The 15,728-nt window shown below is 30.5% G+C and overlaps 1 protein-coding gene across 1 annotated transcript; it reads right to left on the bottom strand.

Moving 5' to 3' along the window:
• Window positions 1–244: 244 nt before the first annotated feature.
• On the bottom strand, window positions 245–13,605 carry LOC134272755 (cell death abnormality protein 1-like; the record flags this gene model as incomplete). Its single annotated transcript, XM_062754937.1, has 6 exons — window positions 13,492–13,605; window positions 11,728–11,780; window positions 11,368–11,490; window positions 10,907–10,943; window positions 10,715–10,767; window positions 245–379 (listed from the first exon to the last, which is right to left on the bottom strand). Coding segments are annotated over exons 1-6 (505 nt in total), but the record flags the coding sequence as incomplete, so codon positions are not given.
• Between the last annotated feature and the right edge of the window lie 2,123 nt (window positions 13,606–15,728).

Below are 15,728 nucleotides of genomic sequence, written 5' to 3'. Positions count from 1 at the left end.
TTAAGGGCATTTTATTCAAAAACAGTTCTTACATTAATTTCTTAATAAATAAATCGAAAATGAATTCTTTATTTCTTAAGGAAGAATAAAAGGACAAAAACAGCTTTAAAAAGTAATCGAGACAATATAAAAATTGTAAATTATCCCATTTAATTACTTGTCTCTATCTATTTACAAATCTAATGTTTAATATGAACTATAAAATCCCAGTAATATATTAATATAAAAACATACATTGACAAACCTTGGTCAACACAGCCAAATTGTTTGTCACAAGTGATGTTTACGCTGCAATTACATTTTTGTCGACATTGATAGCCGTATGTTTCATTTGGACATTGCTTATTGCAATTTTCCGCATAAGTGCCCGGGTTACAAACTGAAAAAAAATATTGACATTATTCAAATAGAACCACAACATTGCGAATAATCTAACATAAAATTAGGACTGTTCTTTTAAGATGTATATATGACCAAGCGGAGAAGAAAAACGCAGGTTCATGTTATGAATATATTAGAAAAGTGAGAAAGCTATGGCAGATCTACAAATACAAGAATATATATATTATCATAATACACATGGAATTGGTCATATATACATCTTAAAAGAACAGTCCTAATTTTATGTTAGATTATTCGCAATGTTGTGGTTCTATTTGAATAATGTCAATATTTTTTTCAGTTTGTAACCCGGGAACTTATGGGGAAAATTGCAATAAGCAATGTCCAAATGAAACATACGGCTATCAATGTCGATAAAAATGTAATTGCAGCGTAAACATCACTTGTGACAAACAATTTGGCTGTGTTGACCAAGGTTTGTCAATGTATACTTTTATATTAATATACTACTGGGATTTTATAGTTCATATTAAACATAAGATATTGTATATAGATAGAGACAAGTAATTAAATGGGATAATTTACAATTTTTATATTGTCTCGATTACTTTTTAAAGCTGTTTTTGTCCTTTTATTCTTCCTTAAGAAATAAAGAATTCATTTTCGATTTATTTATTAAGAAATTAATGTAAGAACTGTTTTTGAATAAAATGCCTTTAACCTGCGTTACAAGCACGTTATATAAATATTATCAATAGCTGCAAAATTAATTACCATGGTAACATAAACAGAGGCGTAGTCACAAATTAACAAGTGGAAAGCTCAAATCCCAGATATACAAAATTCTTTGACAAACAAAAAAAATAATAAAAAAAAGGGTCATCAGACGGTTTTATTGAAGGGGCACCAGCATATAGTACCTACGTTTTCTTTAGGATTCTATATATCGTCAACCCTCCCCCCCCCCCCCCCCCCCCAGTTCCAAAGGACATGTGTATAATATAAAGAAATATTAAGATGTACAACATGTAATATCCATGGGCGAATACAGGATATAGGATATGTAATACAGGGGCTGGGGGTTGCTAACTTCGTTCAAGCAGATGGTCAGGAGGGTGCCTTTAGGCCCCCAGTGGGTATACCAAAGTATGACATGAAATAATATTAGTCTCTTTGAAAGGTGGGGCCTAGGGGGCGAAGCCACTGGAAGCTCCTGAGTTTTCGTGTAATTTAATAGTCAAACCATAAACAAAAATAGTGTCACTGGTTAGATATGTATCAAAATTTGGCATTAATAATATTTATCATATCATACTTTAAAAAAATTTAATGGTGTGTGCGCCCCTCACGCCCCCTTAAATCCGCTAGCCTAAGTGATATCAAGCCCCTGTCTAACCTGAATGAGAGGATTTCTAATAGTGTTCTTAAAGTTGATTGACATTCATCACAAGTATACCGAAATCAGAATCTCCAATACTGCAGCTATCTTGTAGAAATTACTTATTTCGATGAGATTTGAATTGGCTAGAATATATTCTCTATATTCAACAAAAGTAAATACATCTTCTTTGGTGAAATAATTATTACTTAATTGTTAATATGTAGTAACTATAATATATAAGAAATATATTTAATTCTTGAAATGCTAAACCTGATAAATGATGTTGCAGAGTGCATAGCAAAGATTTAATGTTATGCAAAAAAATTATGCAAGTTTCAAAGTCATTAATAGTGAAAGAATGAATAATTAAATTGATTATACTGAAGACAAAATTGATATAGTGAATACATGTATATCTATTTTTATTTTGTTTTAATGTTACTTAATTATGAAGTACAGGTGCAGGCGGAGAAAGACATCTTTAAAGAACTTTGTTGGTAAAATCTATGATTTCTGTCGTTTTTTTTTCGAGAGCCTTAATTTGAAATACTTGACGTTTATTTCAAACTTAAGGTCCAATAATCAAAGCTTTTCATTTAATATGTTTCTGGTTTTTTTTTTGGTATTTTTAAAGATATACCTCCATATGACATAACTAAACACAGAAAGCATCACTCGAAGGATGATCTTCAGAACACAACATGTTATAAAACAGAAACTGAAAATTATAGTACCATAAAAACAGAAGACGAGACCAAATTATCCGCATTTTGTCAGGAGGAGACATTCGATGACGGTGTTTATAATAAACTCACTCTCCGTGTAACCGGATATGAAGAACCAGTCGCAGGAAAAAAAACTCACGAGGAGATATTCCGACTCCTCGTCGACATATATGAAAAGTTCTGTCTTCAATTTACAACGGACTGAGGAAGTACACAATGCCTTCCAGAAACACAGAAGGTTCTCTTCATTACGCATCAAGAACATCCACAAAGAAAACACTGGCGGTGAAATGAATCATTTACATGCAATGGAAGCTGGAGAACGCAATTTATGCCTATCTTCAACGAAAAGTGAGGAATGCTTTCCTTTACCGTTAGATGGAGAATATGTTTATGATATGGCTAAATTTGAAGAACGTGATGAGAGAGTAGGTTTTAACCACAGGCAGTTGTTCTTCAAAGAGTTATCATCTCATCTTCTTAATCATAAAAATAATATAAAAAAAATATGGTTACTCTAGAGTAATTCAATTTCTTTTTTATTAGTTTTTGTATTTAAATATTGATATACAAATTGTATAACCTGCTTTTTTGATCGAAAGTAAATATAATGTTTCCTATCATAGTTTGCTAAAGAGTCTGACTTTAAGAACCTGAAGAATTCTTTCTTTAAAATGTCAAGTCACTATTGTTAACTAGTAATGTGTCGATCAATATTTACCTCTAACATTCTATAACGAGTCTTTCGGTTTTAAAACATCATATATCAATGATCAATGACTTTGAGTCTTAAAGTGTCCATATGATATAGTTATGTAAATAACATATTACATTAGCAGATTTGTTTTTGTTTACATATAAAAGCTGAATTTATTAAAGGGAAGCGTTTGATGTTGCCTTCAAGTCTATATTTAGTTATATCGACGACGTATTATCATTTGACAATGAAAGCTACTTCTTTCATTTGTAGACCCGATATATTCCTATAAACTTGAAATGACAGATACCACAGAGCTCGAATCTGATACATTTGTTTCATATTTAGATATTTCACTAAAGAAAATCGTTAGGGTAATGCTGACAAGTTAACAACTAAACGTAATGCTAGCGTGATGACTAGTTTTGTTTTCATCCGAAACTTTCCCTAATATAATATACAATATATCTTTACACCAATACATGTATCTGAGGTTTTATCTCACATTCGATGCACAAAAGCTTGTTATATGTACGTATGTTTATTAATTCAGACAAAAAATTGACAAACAATTTGATGAAAAGTCTCGTTTATAAAAGTCTAAAACTAAATTGTTTAAGGATTTCTCTGCCAAAAAAATGACAAAGGACACGCGACGCGTAATTTGTCGGTAATGAAATGCTTTCTCTTTCCTCACACCTGCTCACACCCCTACTGTTTTTAAGGTTAGTGTTTGGTCCATTTCTTATTTGAATTGATTTGATGGACTTTTAGGCTTAAGGTCATTCCCTATCTACTTATTACTTTTATACCTTTTATCTTAACTTATTTTAACGTTATTTAAAGTCCTTCATAGATTGGACACTCCATACAACATTTATATTAAAATTTCATAGAATTTTCAGAATAAAGAAAAATTTGCCACTTTTACAGAAAAAAATTGTCATTTTTAAAATGAAAAATGCTCATATGAAAAGAGTTTTTTTTAGTAACTTGCAGATAGAAGAATCGCCATGTTCAAGGTTGCATCGCCCGGCATACCGTTGCTTATTGAATAAATAACAATTCATTAAAACTAAAAAAAATGGAAAACATAATCTAAGATTTATGCTATTGATAAAATAGATTATTCTTTATTCAAGCCAAAATTGTTCAAATTCAAATTCAGGTTTTTATTTAATGGCGTTAGTACACTAACTCCATTTTCACATTCCATACGTAAAGTTTGGAATAAAATAAATTCTTCAAAAGAAAAAAAAACTTATTTTATCCTGAAACCGTCAGATTAATCGAATATGCTTAAGGTAATTATTGGATTAAATAAGTATAAACACCTATAAATATGACTTTGTATTTTAGTTTCTATTTCACAAAGGGGATAGATTTGATAATTGGAAAATTTTTCGGTACAATCCAAGCATGTCTTACGTTTAAAGAAGTTTTAACCTAAAATTTAAACTGATCCATTACTATCTCTTTAACTTTAGATTTGAATTTTTAATGTACCAGATATAAACTGTAGTTAATGTAGAATTTTAATTGTGACTCTTCTGTTCTTAAAAGATTTTTAGACATTGGAAAACAATGAAGAATTTATTAATTTTTAAACACTTTAAACTCCGTTTTTTTTTACTTTGTTGCATAATTGTTTAAATCTTGTCATATGGCTCTTGTGAAGGCGATGGAAATAGAAAAATCAGATGTTATGAAAAGGACTGTATGGTACCATGAATAGAGTACAGAGGAAACCGGACGCCAGGCAACCTTTGATTAGAAATGCTCACTTTAGAATTGAAAAAACTGTGGAAGATGGGCTCAAATTGCAAAGTTCATTTGGAAAAGAAAATTATCTGTCATCAAGTGGTGTAGCTTTCAAAATTTGAAGTGGTAATTTGAAGTGAATTTTTAAAGGATACAAGAAGGATGATTTCAATTTAAATTAAAGGAAACTTTGAATAAGATATACACATTTTAAGACGTATTGGTTTAAAAAAAACATAAAAAGATATGTACCGAACGATATTTATAACATTTCTTGATAATTATATGAATAATCTATAAAACTAATATCAAATTCAATTTTTTAAATTAAAAAAAAGTCGAGATTAATTTAATATCCAACAACAAAATTATTAAATTAAACTTTAAAACTTTTTTTATATTTCCTATTTGTATACTTCCAGATTTTAAGTATATTAATTGTACATGACTGTATATATAAAGTTACATTTCATTTAATTGAACTTAAATTCCATAAAAACGAACACAATGATAAGAATAAATATATCCTTCTCTACCTGGTAATAACTATTACATATATTAACGGAGGAACAAAAACAGTCAAGAGTGAAACAGGGGTGTGTTCCATCTGGACAAAGTAAGAAATTTTAAACAGATAATTATCTATAACAGTTTAAAAACAAACAATAAAACAAAGAATGTTAAATAAAAAAAATAATAAATAAATAAAACAAAGAATAATAAATGTTATTATCAAACATTTTTTTTCCACATTTTATCAACGTTACCAAAATCTTATGACTTTGACTGATAATTCATGAGTTAGTGAGATCGATATGTCGATACCCCACAAGAATTAAAATAAAAATCCTCATCGTCTCCCTTGCGCAACAATAACAACCTTAATTCTCTTAAGCATTGAGTTCATCACAACATTTATCTTTCTCATAGGATTATTCTTCAACCAATGGTTAGGAGTAGCTGTAACATTTTAAAGTCAACAAATCCCCCCGCCCAACGAATCTCCCGAATTTTCGATTTAGGATAGAATTTACAGAATCCAGCTGGTTTGGTACATGAGAATGTTTGTAAGAAAGTCTCGTCAAAACTGGCTACTTTTTCCCAGTGTGAACATGCTTAAAACACAACGCATACGACGCGTACGTGTGCGTGTAAGGGTAAATTTGACGTAAAGTTGCCAAGCTTGCGGACCAAATTAGTGCAGAAGGTTTCTGCCAGTTTTAGGATGAAAATTATTAGTATGATTGTCTACTGTATAAATATCGGTTTCAGTGATAATGCCTCGACGATAACAGAGGTTGCATGATGGAAAAACCCTACCTTGATGTGACGTTGTTACGCGCCAACGTCACCTTTATGGTTGGTTAGAATCTTTTCAAGTTACTCCTTGAAGCCGAAAAAAAAACTTTTTGGTTGAAAAGTTAAAAACAAACTGCACAGCAATATGTTGTTGCCTTTTTATTCACTTATGCAGTTGAATTACCAGACCTAATGTAACTTCCGACAGACATACCATGATTGCAAGAAATTTATACTGACTGTAAATATGCAAAAACGATGTCTATAACTCAAATGTATCTTTTGGCACTACAAATTGTGATCACAAAATTGTCAACATCAATATGCGCTTGTATTTTGTTCTTTTTTCACTTTTCCCACGTTACGCCATAAATTTCATGATTGAGTAGTTTTGACAAGCGATCTGAATGCAAAGCAACCAAAATTTGACCAATTTTCATAATTTTTGGTCACATAGTCGAAGTTTTTTCGCACATTATGTTCACAAGCGTTTCTTTTTTCCTTTCAGTATCTATCTTTAATGTTTCCCTCACGCATCTGTCACAGCCTTGATTTTCATTTCCCTGAAGTTCATCAGAGTGCTTATCATTTAGGGATATCAACCCTTTTAACAAGGCAGCCATTAGTCGAATTAAATTACATGTACCAGCTTTGGTATTTCGAACCCGATCATCACTTACATGTAGTCCAACAGATGCTCAATGAGAAAAAGAGGGAGTTTACAGAGACCAGTCGTGTGGGTATATGTGACAGTTTTAGAGTAAGCTTTGATTAACCTTGATTATAATTTGCCGGGGATAAACACGCCAAAAAATTAGGCAAATGACATGCTCTTGCGCCAGTGAGAGGAACATCAACGTAAAATTGCCCAGCTCAAAAATCTAAAGCACAATCAGTTTCTTTTAGTTTTAGGTAAATGTAATGTTTATAATAGCCTACTATATTAAAAGCAGTTTTTGTGTTACAAAGTTGGCGATACAACATGCGGCAGGATAATTTAACTTATCTTAACGTGGCTCTGTTACGCGCCAACGTCAGCGTCACGGTGCATGGTTGAAAGACATTTCAGACATTCCTTGACGACGGAAAAGTCGTTCTATCGGGGAAAATTTACAAGAATCTGAACAAGAACCCGATGTAGCATTTGTTCTTACTACTTCATTGTAAAAGCCAGATCCCATACATGTAGAACTTTCGTTGACTGTATCAAAATTACATCGCCCGCGTGGCGCAGTGGGGTTAGATCGTGTGCTGCAGAGTCGTGATATAAGGAGTTGATACTAACGTCGCGGGTTTGAATCCAACTGTAGGACGTGGAGACTGGTCCTTCGGATGATACCGTATAAACCGAGGTCTAATGTCACAGTAGGTGCTGGCACAAAAAAGATCCTTCCCTGCTCAATGGCCCTGAGTGCCGACACTACTGAACGAAAAAAGTGCTGAGAATCCCAAATTTTACTGATAATGTTTGATAAATACTGATACGGTGCTGTTCTTGCTGATAATTACTGATATTTACTGTTATTTTTACTGTTGTTGCTGATAATTTTAGTTGTTGCTGAGAAACACTGATAATTACTGTCGTCTTTACTGTTGAGTCTGAGAAATACTGATAAATACTGTTGATGTGTTGTCGTTGCTGAGATTTACTGATAATTACTGTGGCCACTTTTTTAAGCTGGGAAGGAGCTAAAACAGAATTAAGGGCTTTAAAAACCTTCAATTATTACCTTCTTTCATTTAAAGCCCGAGATAATAAGCACCGCCCTCGGATTTACCTGGTCTCTATCCCCCTGTCAATCAACTGAATTAAGGTCCATCATTGGGTACTTGAAATTGATTGACATTTAGCTACTAGTCCCTGTGTATATCTCTTTCACCTTGTTTGACACGCGTGGCCACCATCAAATTAACTTTCGGTCTTCTGATGTTTACCGCTACATTACCATCGCAATAACGGAAGCCATTTCGATGCAAACAATTTCAGCCTGATAATTATTTATTGTTTGTATTACAAACATGTCATTAAAAATGAATTTTTATCTCAGTGTATTTCAATAAAATAAATCAAGATTGTGTATATTTTTACTAATGAAAATTGCATAGGTGAATGAAATCTTGTTTCCACTCGTAAAAATTAGAATGATTCTTGTTTTGAGACGCGGTGAAAAATTACGATGAAAATAAAGGAGAAAAAATAATCTGGTAAGACTTTTTGCATGTAATGTGTAGTAAGGATGGAAACAAAATATCTGATAAGTAACAACTTCGCCTGGACATGTATCAAAGTATTAAGAGTTTCTTTCTTTCTTTTCCTTTTTATAACTGAGCATTTCTTGCTTCGTGGGTTGCATTGTCACCTCCGTTCAAAGTCACAGGTGTTAAAAATAGTTTTGAAAGAAATACATATGTTAGCAATAATTTATTATTTTGTTTTAAGTTGTTTAATTATAATCTAAAATTACACACATACTTGTATGTGATTTTTACTTTTCAAAACCATCATCGCAAATTTTTCACAATAGGATACAGAATGTACATTTGCTAAAAATAGGACCACGCGACTTTTTATACAAACGGAAATAAGTAACTGTTACAATTTGACCGTGATCGAAGCTCTAATTGCTACTACATGTACGATAATTATGAATAGTTTTTTAAGATTCTGAAATTACGAAATTTTACAATTATCATTAATTACTATCGATATTTTTTATTGTGATATCGAATTTTACTAATTTTATGATGAACAGTAGGCCATCAAGCTGTACAGGTAATACCCATGGACTTCCTGTGTATACTCTTTGTGTATAGGGATTAGCGCTTCCCATGGTCTGCACGACCGTCAATGCCTCGGGGTGCCACGCATGTAAAATTTAGTCCCTCCCCTTACCCGAGAAAACCGTACGGTTAAAAATCTCGGCCTTTGAATAATCATGACGACATTGCCCTATTTCTTCTTAAATGTTCTACTAATGACAAAAATTAAACACAGATCTCAATTCATTACTACGATACTGTTGTGAAAATGCTGACAATTAATTAAATGAAATCTTAAGCGTATATTAGGCAAATGTTTTCTCCAAATCTATGAAAATAGTATGATTTGTCTTTAAGCTAGATGAAATTTTTATTGGATTAATTATTGTATATTTTACTGAAGATATAATTTATAAAAATTTCTGTTATTAATAAAAACAACATAAAACCATCTTTTAAAAAGTTAATTTCATCTATTCAGACTCTAAAATAGGGTAGGTAGGTCAGTGATGTTTATTAATCAATAATAAGAAATAATTCTTAGTGGATGGGAAAAAAATCGGGATAAAATATGTTTCTTGCAGGTTAGAAAAGCTTGATTCGTACCGTTTTCACTCGGTCAACTGGTCAAGAGAGGACATCTATCACGGTGTGATTTTTGTTGACGGAAAGTTTGACACTTATTTTCCCCGGTGATACATCGTTCGCTTTTTAAAGATCACTTTTCATAGAGCTTTTTTTTCTAAAAGAATTTTTTTATATTTTACGTGTTAAGTTTTCTGGTTTCTTATTGTAAATTATTTTTAATTTTCTCGAAATTAACAAAATTATACTTTTTAAAAATTATGTAATTTAGAGATAAAACGGGCGAAAATTATGTTCATTCAGGAGGCACAGCTTTCTCTTCATTTATTTTGAGTTTTATTTATTTATCTTTTTATTTATTTTTGCAGGTAATGTAGGTGTTTGTAGGCCGGCCCAGAATATAACTCTTCTGCATGCACATGCCTTGTAGATTGTTCACACACCACATGTGCAACCAACAGATGGGGGCTGATTAAAATTTAGTGGTCATAATCCCTAGTGCCGGTATACATGTAAGTGCAGAGGTGCACAGGTGTTTAATTATAAAATTATGATATTGATGATTTATTAAATTTAATGACATACAAAACAATATTATTCATTATTTTTCAAAATCTCATTGTTTTTTTTTTTCAGAAAACGTATATTCCATGTGAAATTCAAAAAGTTATCATTTTCATAGTTCAGAAAACGTTTCTTTTACAATTATGAAAAATACTGAAGCATATAACTTGGACTTAATGAATAATAAAAATTTAATATACATTGTACTAAGAAAATTTACCTTTCAAGGGGTGACAACGGGCAGCTGGTAATAAGTAAGTTAATTTTCCCGCACTGACTGAGATGGGCCCGTGCCTCAGTATATATAGCAGAAAAACCGGTTAAACAAGGGGTACAATTTACTGGCCAATGAAATTTTGTGAGTTAGAATTTATGAATGGAGACTACTACCAAATATGGCATAAAGTGAACTATGATCCAGTAAGTTATTAAGGAGAGATTTTAAAAAAATATTTTAAATAAATCTGACCCTGCCACATATATTTTTTTGGAAACTTGTTTTAAATTTCTCTTTTTATGAGACAATAAAAGGTTTTATTTCCTTTTGAACATCTACATTTTTTAATGATTCATGCTAGTGATCGAAAGTTAAAAACAAACCTGAACATTTATTTTTAATTCGTTGGAAATAATTTAAACAGCATCCGAATTCCCTGAAATATAGTATAGTGTAAATAAAGTGAAATATGGTATTAAGTTATGTAAATTAAAATATGTTAAGATAGAGTTATTTTATAAGTTGACTTGGTTAATAACCTCTTTAACAAAATAATATTACAGAAAGATTCATACCCAATTTTTCCAAGGCACACACCAGTTTTAGGAAGACCTGAGTGAAATGGAGCACTTTCATAAGTATGTTTAAAACTATTGAATTGAAATATGTGGAGATGAAAAACAGTTTTTGAGCTCAAAAGTCCGTAAAATATTACAAATAAAAAAGAAGCGAAGCAGACTCCAAAGATGGGATCAGGTGTCTTAATTTTTGTTAACTATATAAGTTTAAGACAATATGATTACGCGTCTCAAAAGTCTATCGTAAGCACAACAATTTAATAGACAATAGTTATTTGTGTGGACAAAAACTCATTTATCATTAAAAGCAATTAACATTAATTTTGCAACATTGTTACTTGTAGAATATATGCGACTTGACCAACTACTCATGACAAAAGAGTTACTTGGATCAGATAACTTATCCGAAAATCATGAATGTTAGTACAATTCAAAGGAAAAAGAGTAATGTAACGTACATCCTAGTACATGATTACATGTTTCATTAGATTTGCAGTTACAACTTCGATCACATAATTCTCCATAAGTATTTTTGGGACACTGCTGTGAGCAATTCTTGCCAAACCATCCACTTGGACAAACTAAAAATGGAATAAATGATATTATTTCTCTTCCATTGGTGCTGTTGTTTTGTATTAACCTGTAAAATCTAGCTTAAAGTTAGTTAATTGACTTAAAGCTTCGGACTTGTTAAAATTACAAATCAACATAAATTGCAGTTTTATTAATTTCAAGTAGCAAAATTGTGTTTGATTTAAACTAGTTTTTTTTCCATGTAAAATTGTGTACTTTCATTATGTTTGTGAATTGATTGTTACCTTTACATAATCCATTTTCTTGGTAGTAGTTAATACAGCATTCCTTCTCCGCCCTATGAAAAAAAATAAATGCTAGCATTTCCATTTTATAAAAATAAATTTAATAAATTGAAAGTGTTGGATGTTGCCCATCTTTGGCACTTTTTAAATCTGAAATATACAATCTGTTTACTTTATAGTTTTGTACCATGCGTTTCTCATTGCATTAAACTGTGAGATTAAGATTTTATGATGGTTTCTCCTATATGCGATTATTTTAATTACCTTATGCGTTAAATTGTGTGTGGTATTGTTAATACTCTGTGTTGTAATACTTAGAATACTGATTGCTTCGTCATTTATTTATGAATAAATGACCATTCAATTCCAACCTTGGGTTTTCATTTGTGACAAACATAGCACCGCGTATATCAGGTATTCATTTAGCATTTATAAACGGTTATCACATTAGGAAACATTTTGTACTAACATGTTTTGATCTTTATTGTTTGGATAATCAGTAACTTACTAGTAAATCAATTCAAAGTTTATATACTTCGCCCTTTAAGACTATGATGCATTTTTATAATGAAAAGGCAACTTTGTTTAAAGGAAATAAAAATTTTCAAATATATTTTTTTTTAAATTGGGGAAGGCTATAGAAAGAGTTTTTGTTTGATATTGATATACTATATACAGCCTTCGTGCAATGGCCAAGAAAGAAATTCACGGACAAATTGGCCTAGGTGGAATGCGAGAATTTTAAATATCAAAAGATTTTACATGCTATCATTAAAAGAAATGATAAAATTTAATGCTATTGTTACTTGTGACATTACAAAATTTTTCTTTACCAGTTTTTTCAAATCTAAATTTGTGCTCTTGGATAGCTATAACTTTTAAATGAAATAAGATTTTTGTGTGAAATGATTTTTAATAAAAAAAATTAACTTCTTAAATCTGTGTCCCCTTTATTTGTCAAATTTTATGGCTCTCTAGACTAATTTTTAAAAAAGCATTTTTCGATTTCAATACACTTCTAACTGTACACTTAAAAGGAAGGTACGCGATCAATGTTTCAATGAAAAAAGAAGAATCCAGATTTAAAAAAAGTTACAGGGAAATATAATATTCAAATGTCGACCTTGCGGACTACATAACGCAAAGAATGTTTAGTAAGGGTCATTTTCCAATTAAAAAAAGAATAAAAAAATGTTCAAGTTAGATTTATCGAAACATCAATGAGCGAAAAACTCCAACTATAACGAGAGAAAGGATAAACTACCATTTTAAAAGTTATTGAAAATCTTGCGAATAAAAGTTTATTCACCATGTTACCGTATAAAAGTTTAAAATTCAAAGTAAATGCATTAAACCATTCTTAGTACTTAACATACACGCAGAAGGCAGTGTAAAAGTAAACAAATACGTCCTTTGCGTCATGTATGCGTAGTTTGTTTCATTTGCCGAATGCCCTCACATACATGGAATTAACATTAATCAACACTAATCGGCAAAAGATGACCACATACTTTTTTCGTATCTCCTGCACCATGACACTCTTACTTCGATTCAATTCTTTTTCCGCTGTACAATAATCGAACATTTGTACATTCAATAATTGATTTTTTTAAAATGCCACTTGCATTTACTAATTTTTCCAATTACTAAAAAGATAAATGTGAATGTATGCATGTAGTAATGTTTCAAAAAATGTAGACTTCCATACTTTTCACTTCGGAATATAATAAAAATAATTTAATAATTTTTAAAATTATATCTTACGTTTTTGAAGAACACACACCCTTTTCATTATTTGCGATTATTATTCCTTTGGGAATTATCAAATAAACCAGGTAAAGAAATATCAAGCTTAAAATCCTTTTCATTTTAATTGCTTTCATGAAATTGAATTGTAATAATTTATGTTATATTTTGATCAATATATAAAAACAAAATGCATGTACTTACAATAAGGAAATGAACTAAAAAGGAAATGCAATTTGTAATTTGAAGTATTCATAATGGCTTTGTTTAAGATTGTTGATCATGCAAATAAAGATATAAATTCATTTTATGCAAAAATAGCCCTGTTGATATACCAGTTCTAATTTTTTGACAAATACTCAATGCCCCGTGAACATATCAATATACAGTAGTTACCTAGACACTGATAATAGGAATGATATTAAATGCATTGTGAATAAAATAAAGCGGTTTCAATCTTATTAAAAAAGGGGGTCTGAAAAGGCTTGAAAAGGTCTTTGAGCTTTATTTTTTTTTAAATAGTCCAAAAATGTTTAATGTACAATTTATTTGTACAACTATATAAATTTCCTAAGCTTACATTTTTTCCGGAGAAATTCTTTGCAACATGCCATCTATTTTTTTTTAATCATTTACTGAGCCTGGATGATGAACTTGGTGATATTTTTTTATAAATCTTGTGAAAACATATTAATGCACGTACATGTACATTATATATATATATCTGTATATATAAAATATGAAAAACAACAATTATTCTAAAGGAAATCAAATAATTCATGTAACATTTCATTATCATTATTGCTCCATTAGCAAATTGAAGTTTTCGAAATAAGATGTTTAATTGTCATTCTTTTAAAATACCGGTAAGTACTCTCAAACAAGCTTGAACAAGAGGAAAAGTGAGTGTAATTATTTTTCTTCAATTAAACATGTATATATAGTTAAAAACCATGTCATTTACCTTAATAGATTTAGTTTAGAAAATTGCTTCCGTATTGATATTTTGAAAAATGCAGAATTGTCATATTAGTTCTGCTTCGCATATTTCTATTTATGGCTTCACTTATTTTCATATTGTTAATATACAAGATGCTCATTTCTCCATGGTACCTGTTCCCACTTTTGATTTTTTGGAGGTCCGTGTTTGCTCTGCTCCTATTTTGTATTGTTTTATGGACTGTTGAGCTTGAATATTATTCGTTATTTCCATATATTCCATACATTAATTTAAATAGCCTACTTATGCACTATTCACATCAACATGATATAAGACATGATTCTAACAAATCTGTTCAATCATGTATTAATTTAATGACTTTAATTTGTTTGATTTTGATTTTAATGAACAGAGAAGAAAAAATAATATAAACTTAAAGTTCTATGAAATAATAGTTTAACAACTCAATGCTTTTTGTTTTCCCAAAACATTTGATACTGTATATCTGTTTTTAATTTCCTTAAATTGAAATAGTCCCTTCCTTGTTTTAATTCAACTTATATATAGTTTAAAAGTATTTTTAACAATTTTAATTACAGGAGATTTATATAACATTTCAAATTGATAAGACATGCCTGAAAAAAAAATCGTACATCACAATAGGTATAATGTATGAGATTTCTAGGCTGTTATGTAAGAAGTAGAATTAATAATAAAATAAATTGTGTTATAGTTTATAAATAGATTCTGATGAATGGTTTTGTACTCTTCAGCTGTTAGCAAAATTTGTTGTTGTCATCAGTTCATAAGCAGACGGAACTTTTATTTTTATTGTACAGTTATGATTTTAAGTTCCTCAAACTATATCTTACACAATTACTTGTGGACTTTAAGACGTAAATTCAAATCCATTCAAAGTTTTAAATGTACAATGTATTCAGCTCATATTAAGCATGTGGTACATAAATAGTTATCGAGACACTTCCTCTTAGATTGAAAGGACAAGTATTTAATAACATGTAACCGTTCGAATTATCATTTTTTGCATAGAAGGTCAAAGGACAAGTGGACTGCTAAGGCGGAATTTATCTTTTATCATATCCATTGACAAACAATGTAACTGTTGCATAAAACTTGCTCTCTTAAATGTCAAAAAGGCTCTGTATCGTTCTTTTACATATTTCCCTGGGAAAGAGGTAACACTAGAACATTAAAGATCTAGTGGCATTATACACATACGCTATATAATAAATTTATATCTTTTGCAGTTCTCAATACTCCATAGACTCCATGTCTATAATAGTTCTCAAGAGTC

This window comes from Saccostrea cucullata, unplaced genomic scaffold (assembly GCF_032062105.1).
Source record: "Saccostrea cucullata isolate Sc308-1 unplaced genomic scaffold, CSIRO_AGI_Scuc_v1 ctg7925, whole genome shotgun sequence".
Lineage (NCBI taxonomy): Eukaryota > Metazoa > Mollusca > Bivalvia > Ostreida > Ostreidae > Saccostrea > Saccostrea cuccullata.
The sequence above is the reverse complement of the archived record's forward strand: the minus strand, read 5'-3'. Positions and strand labels throughout refer to the sequence as shown.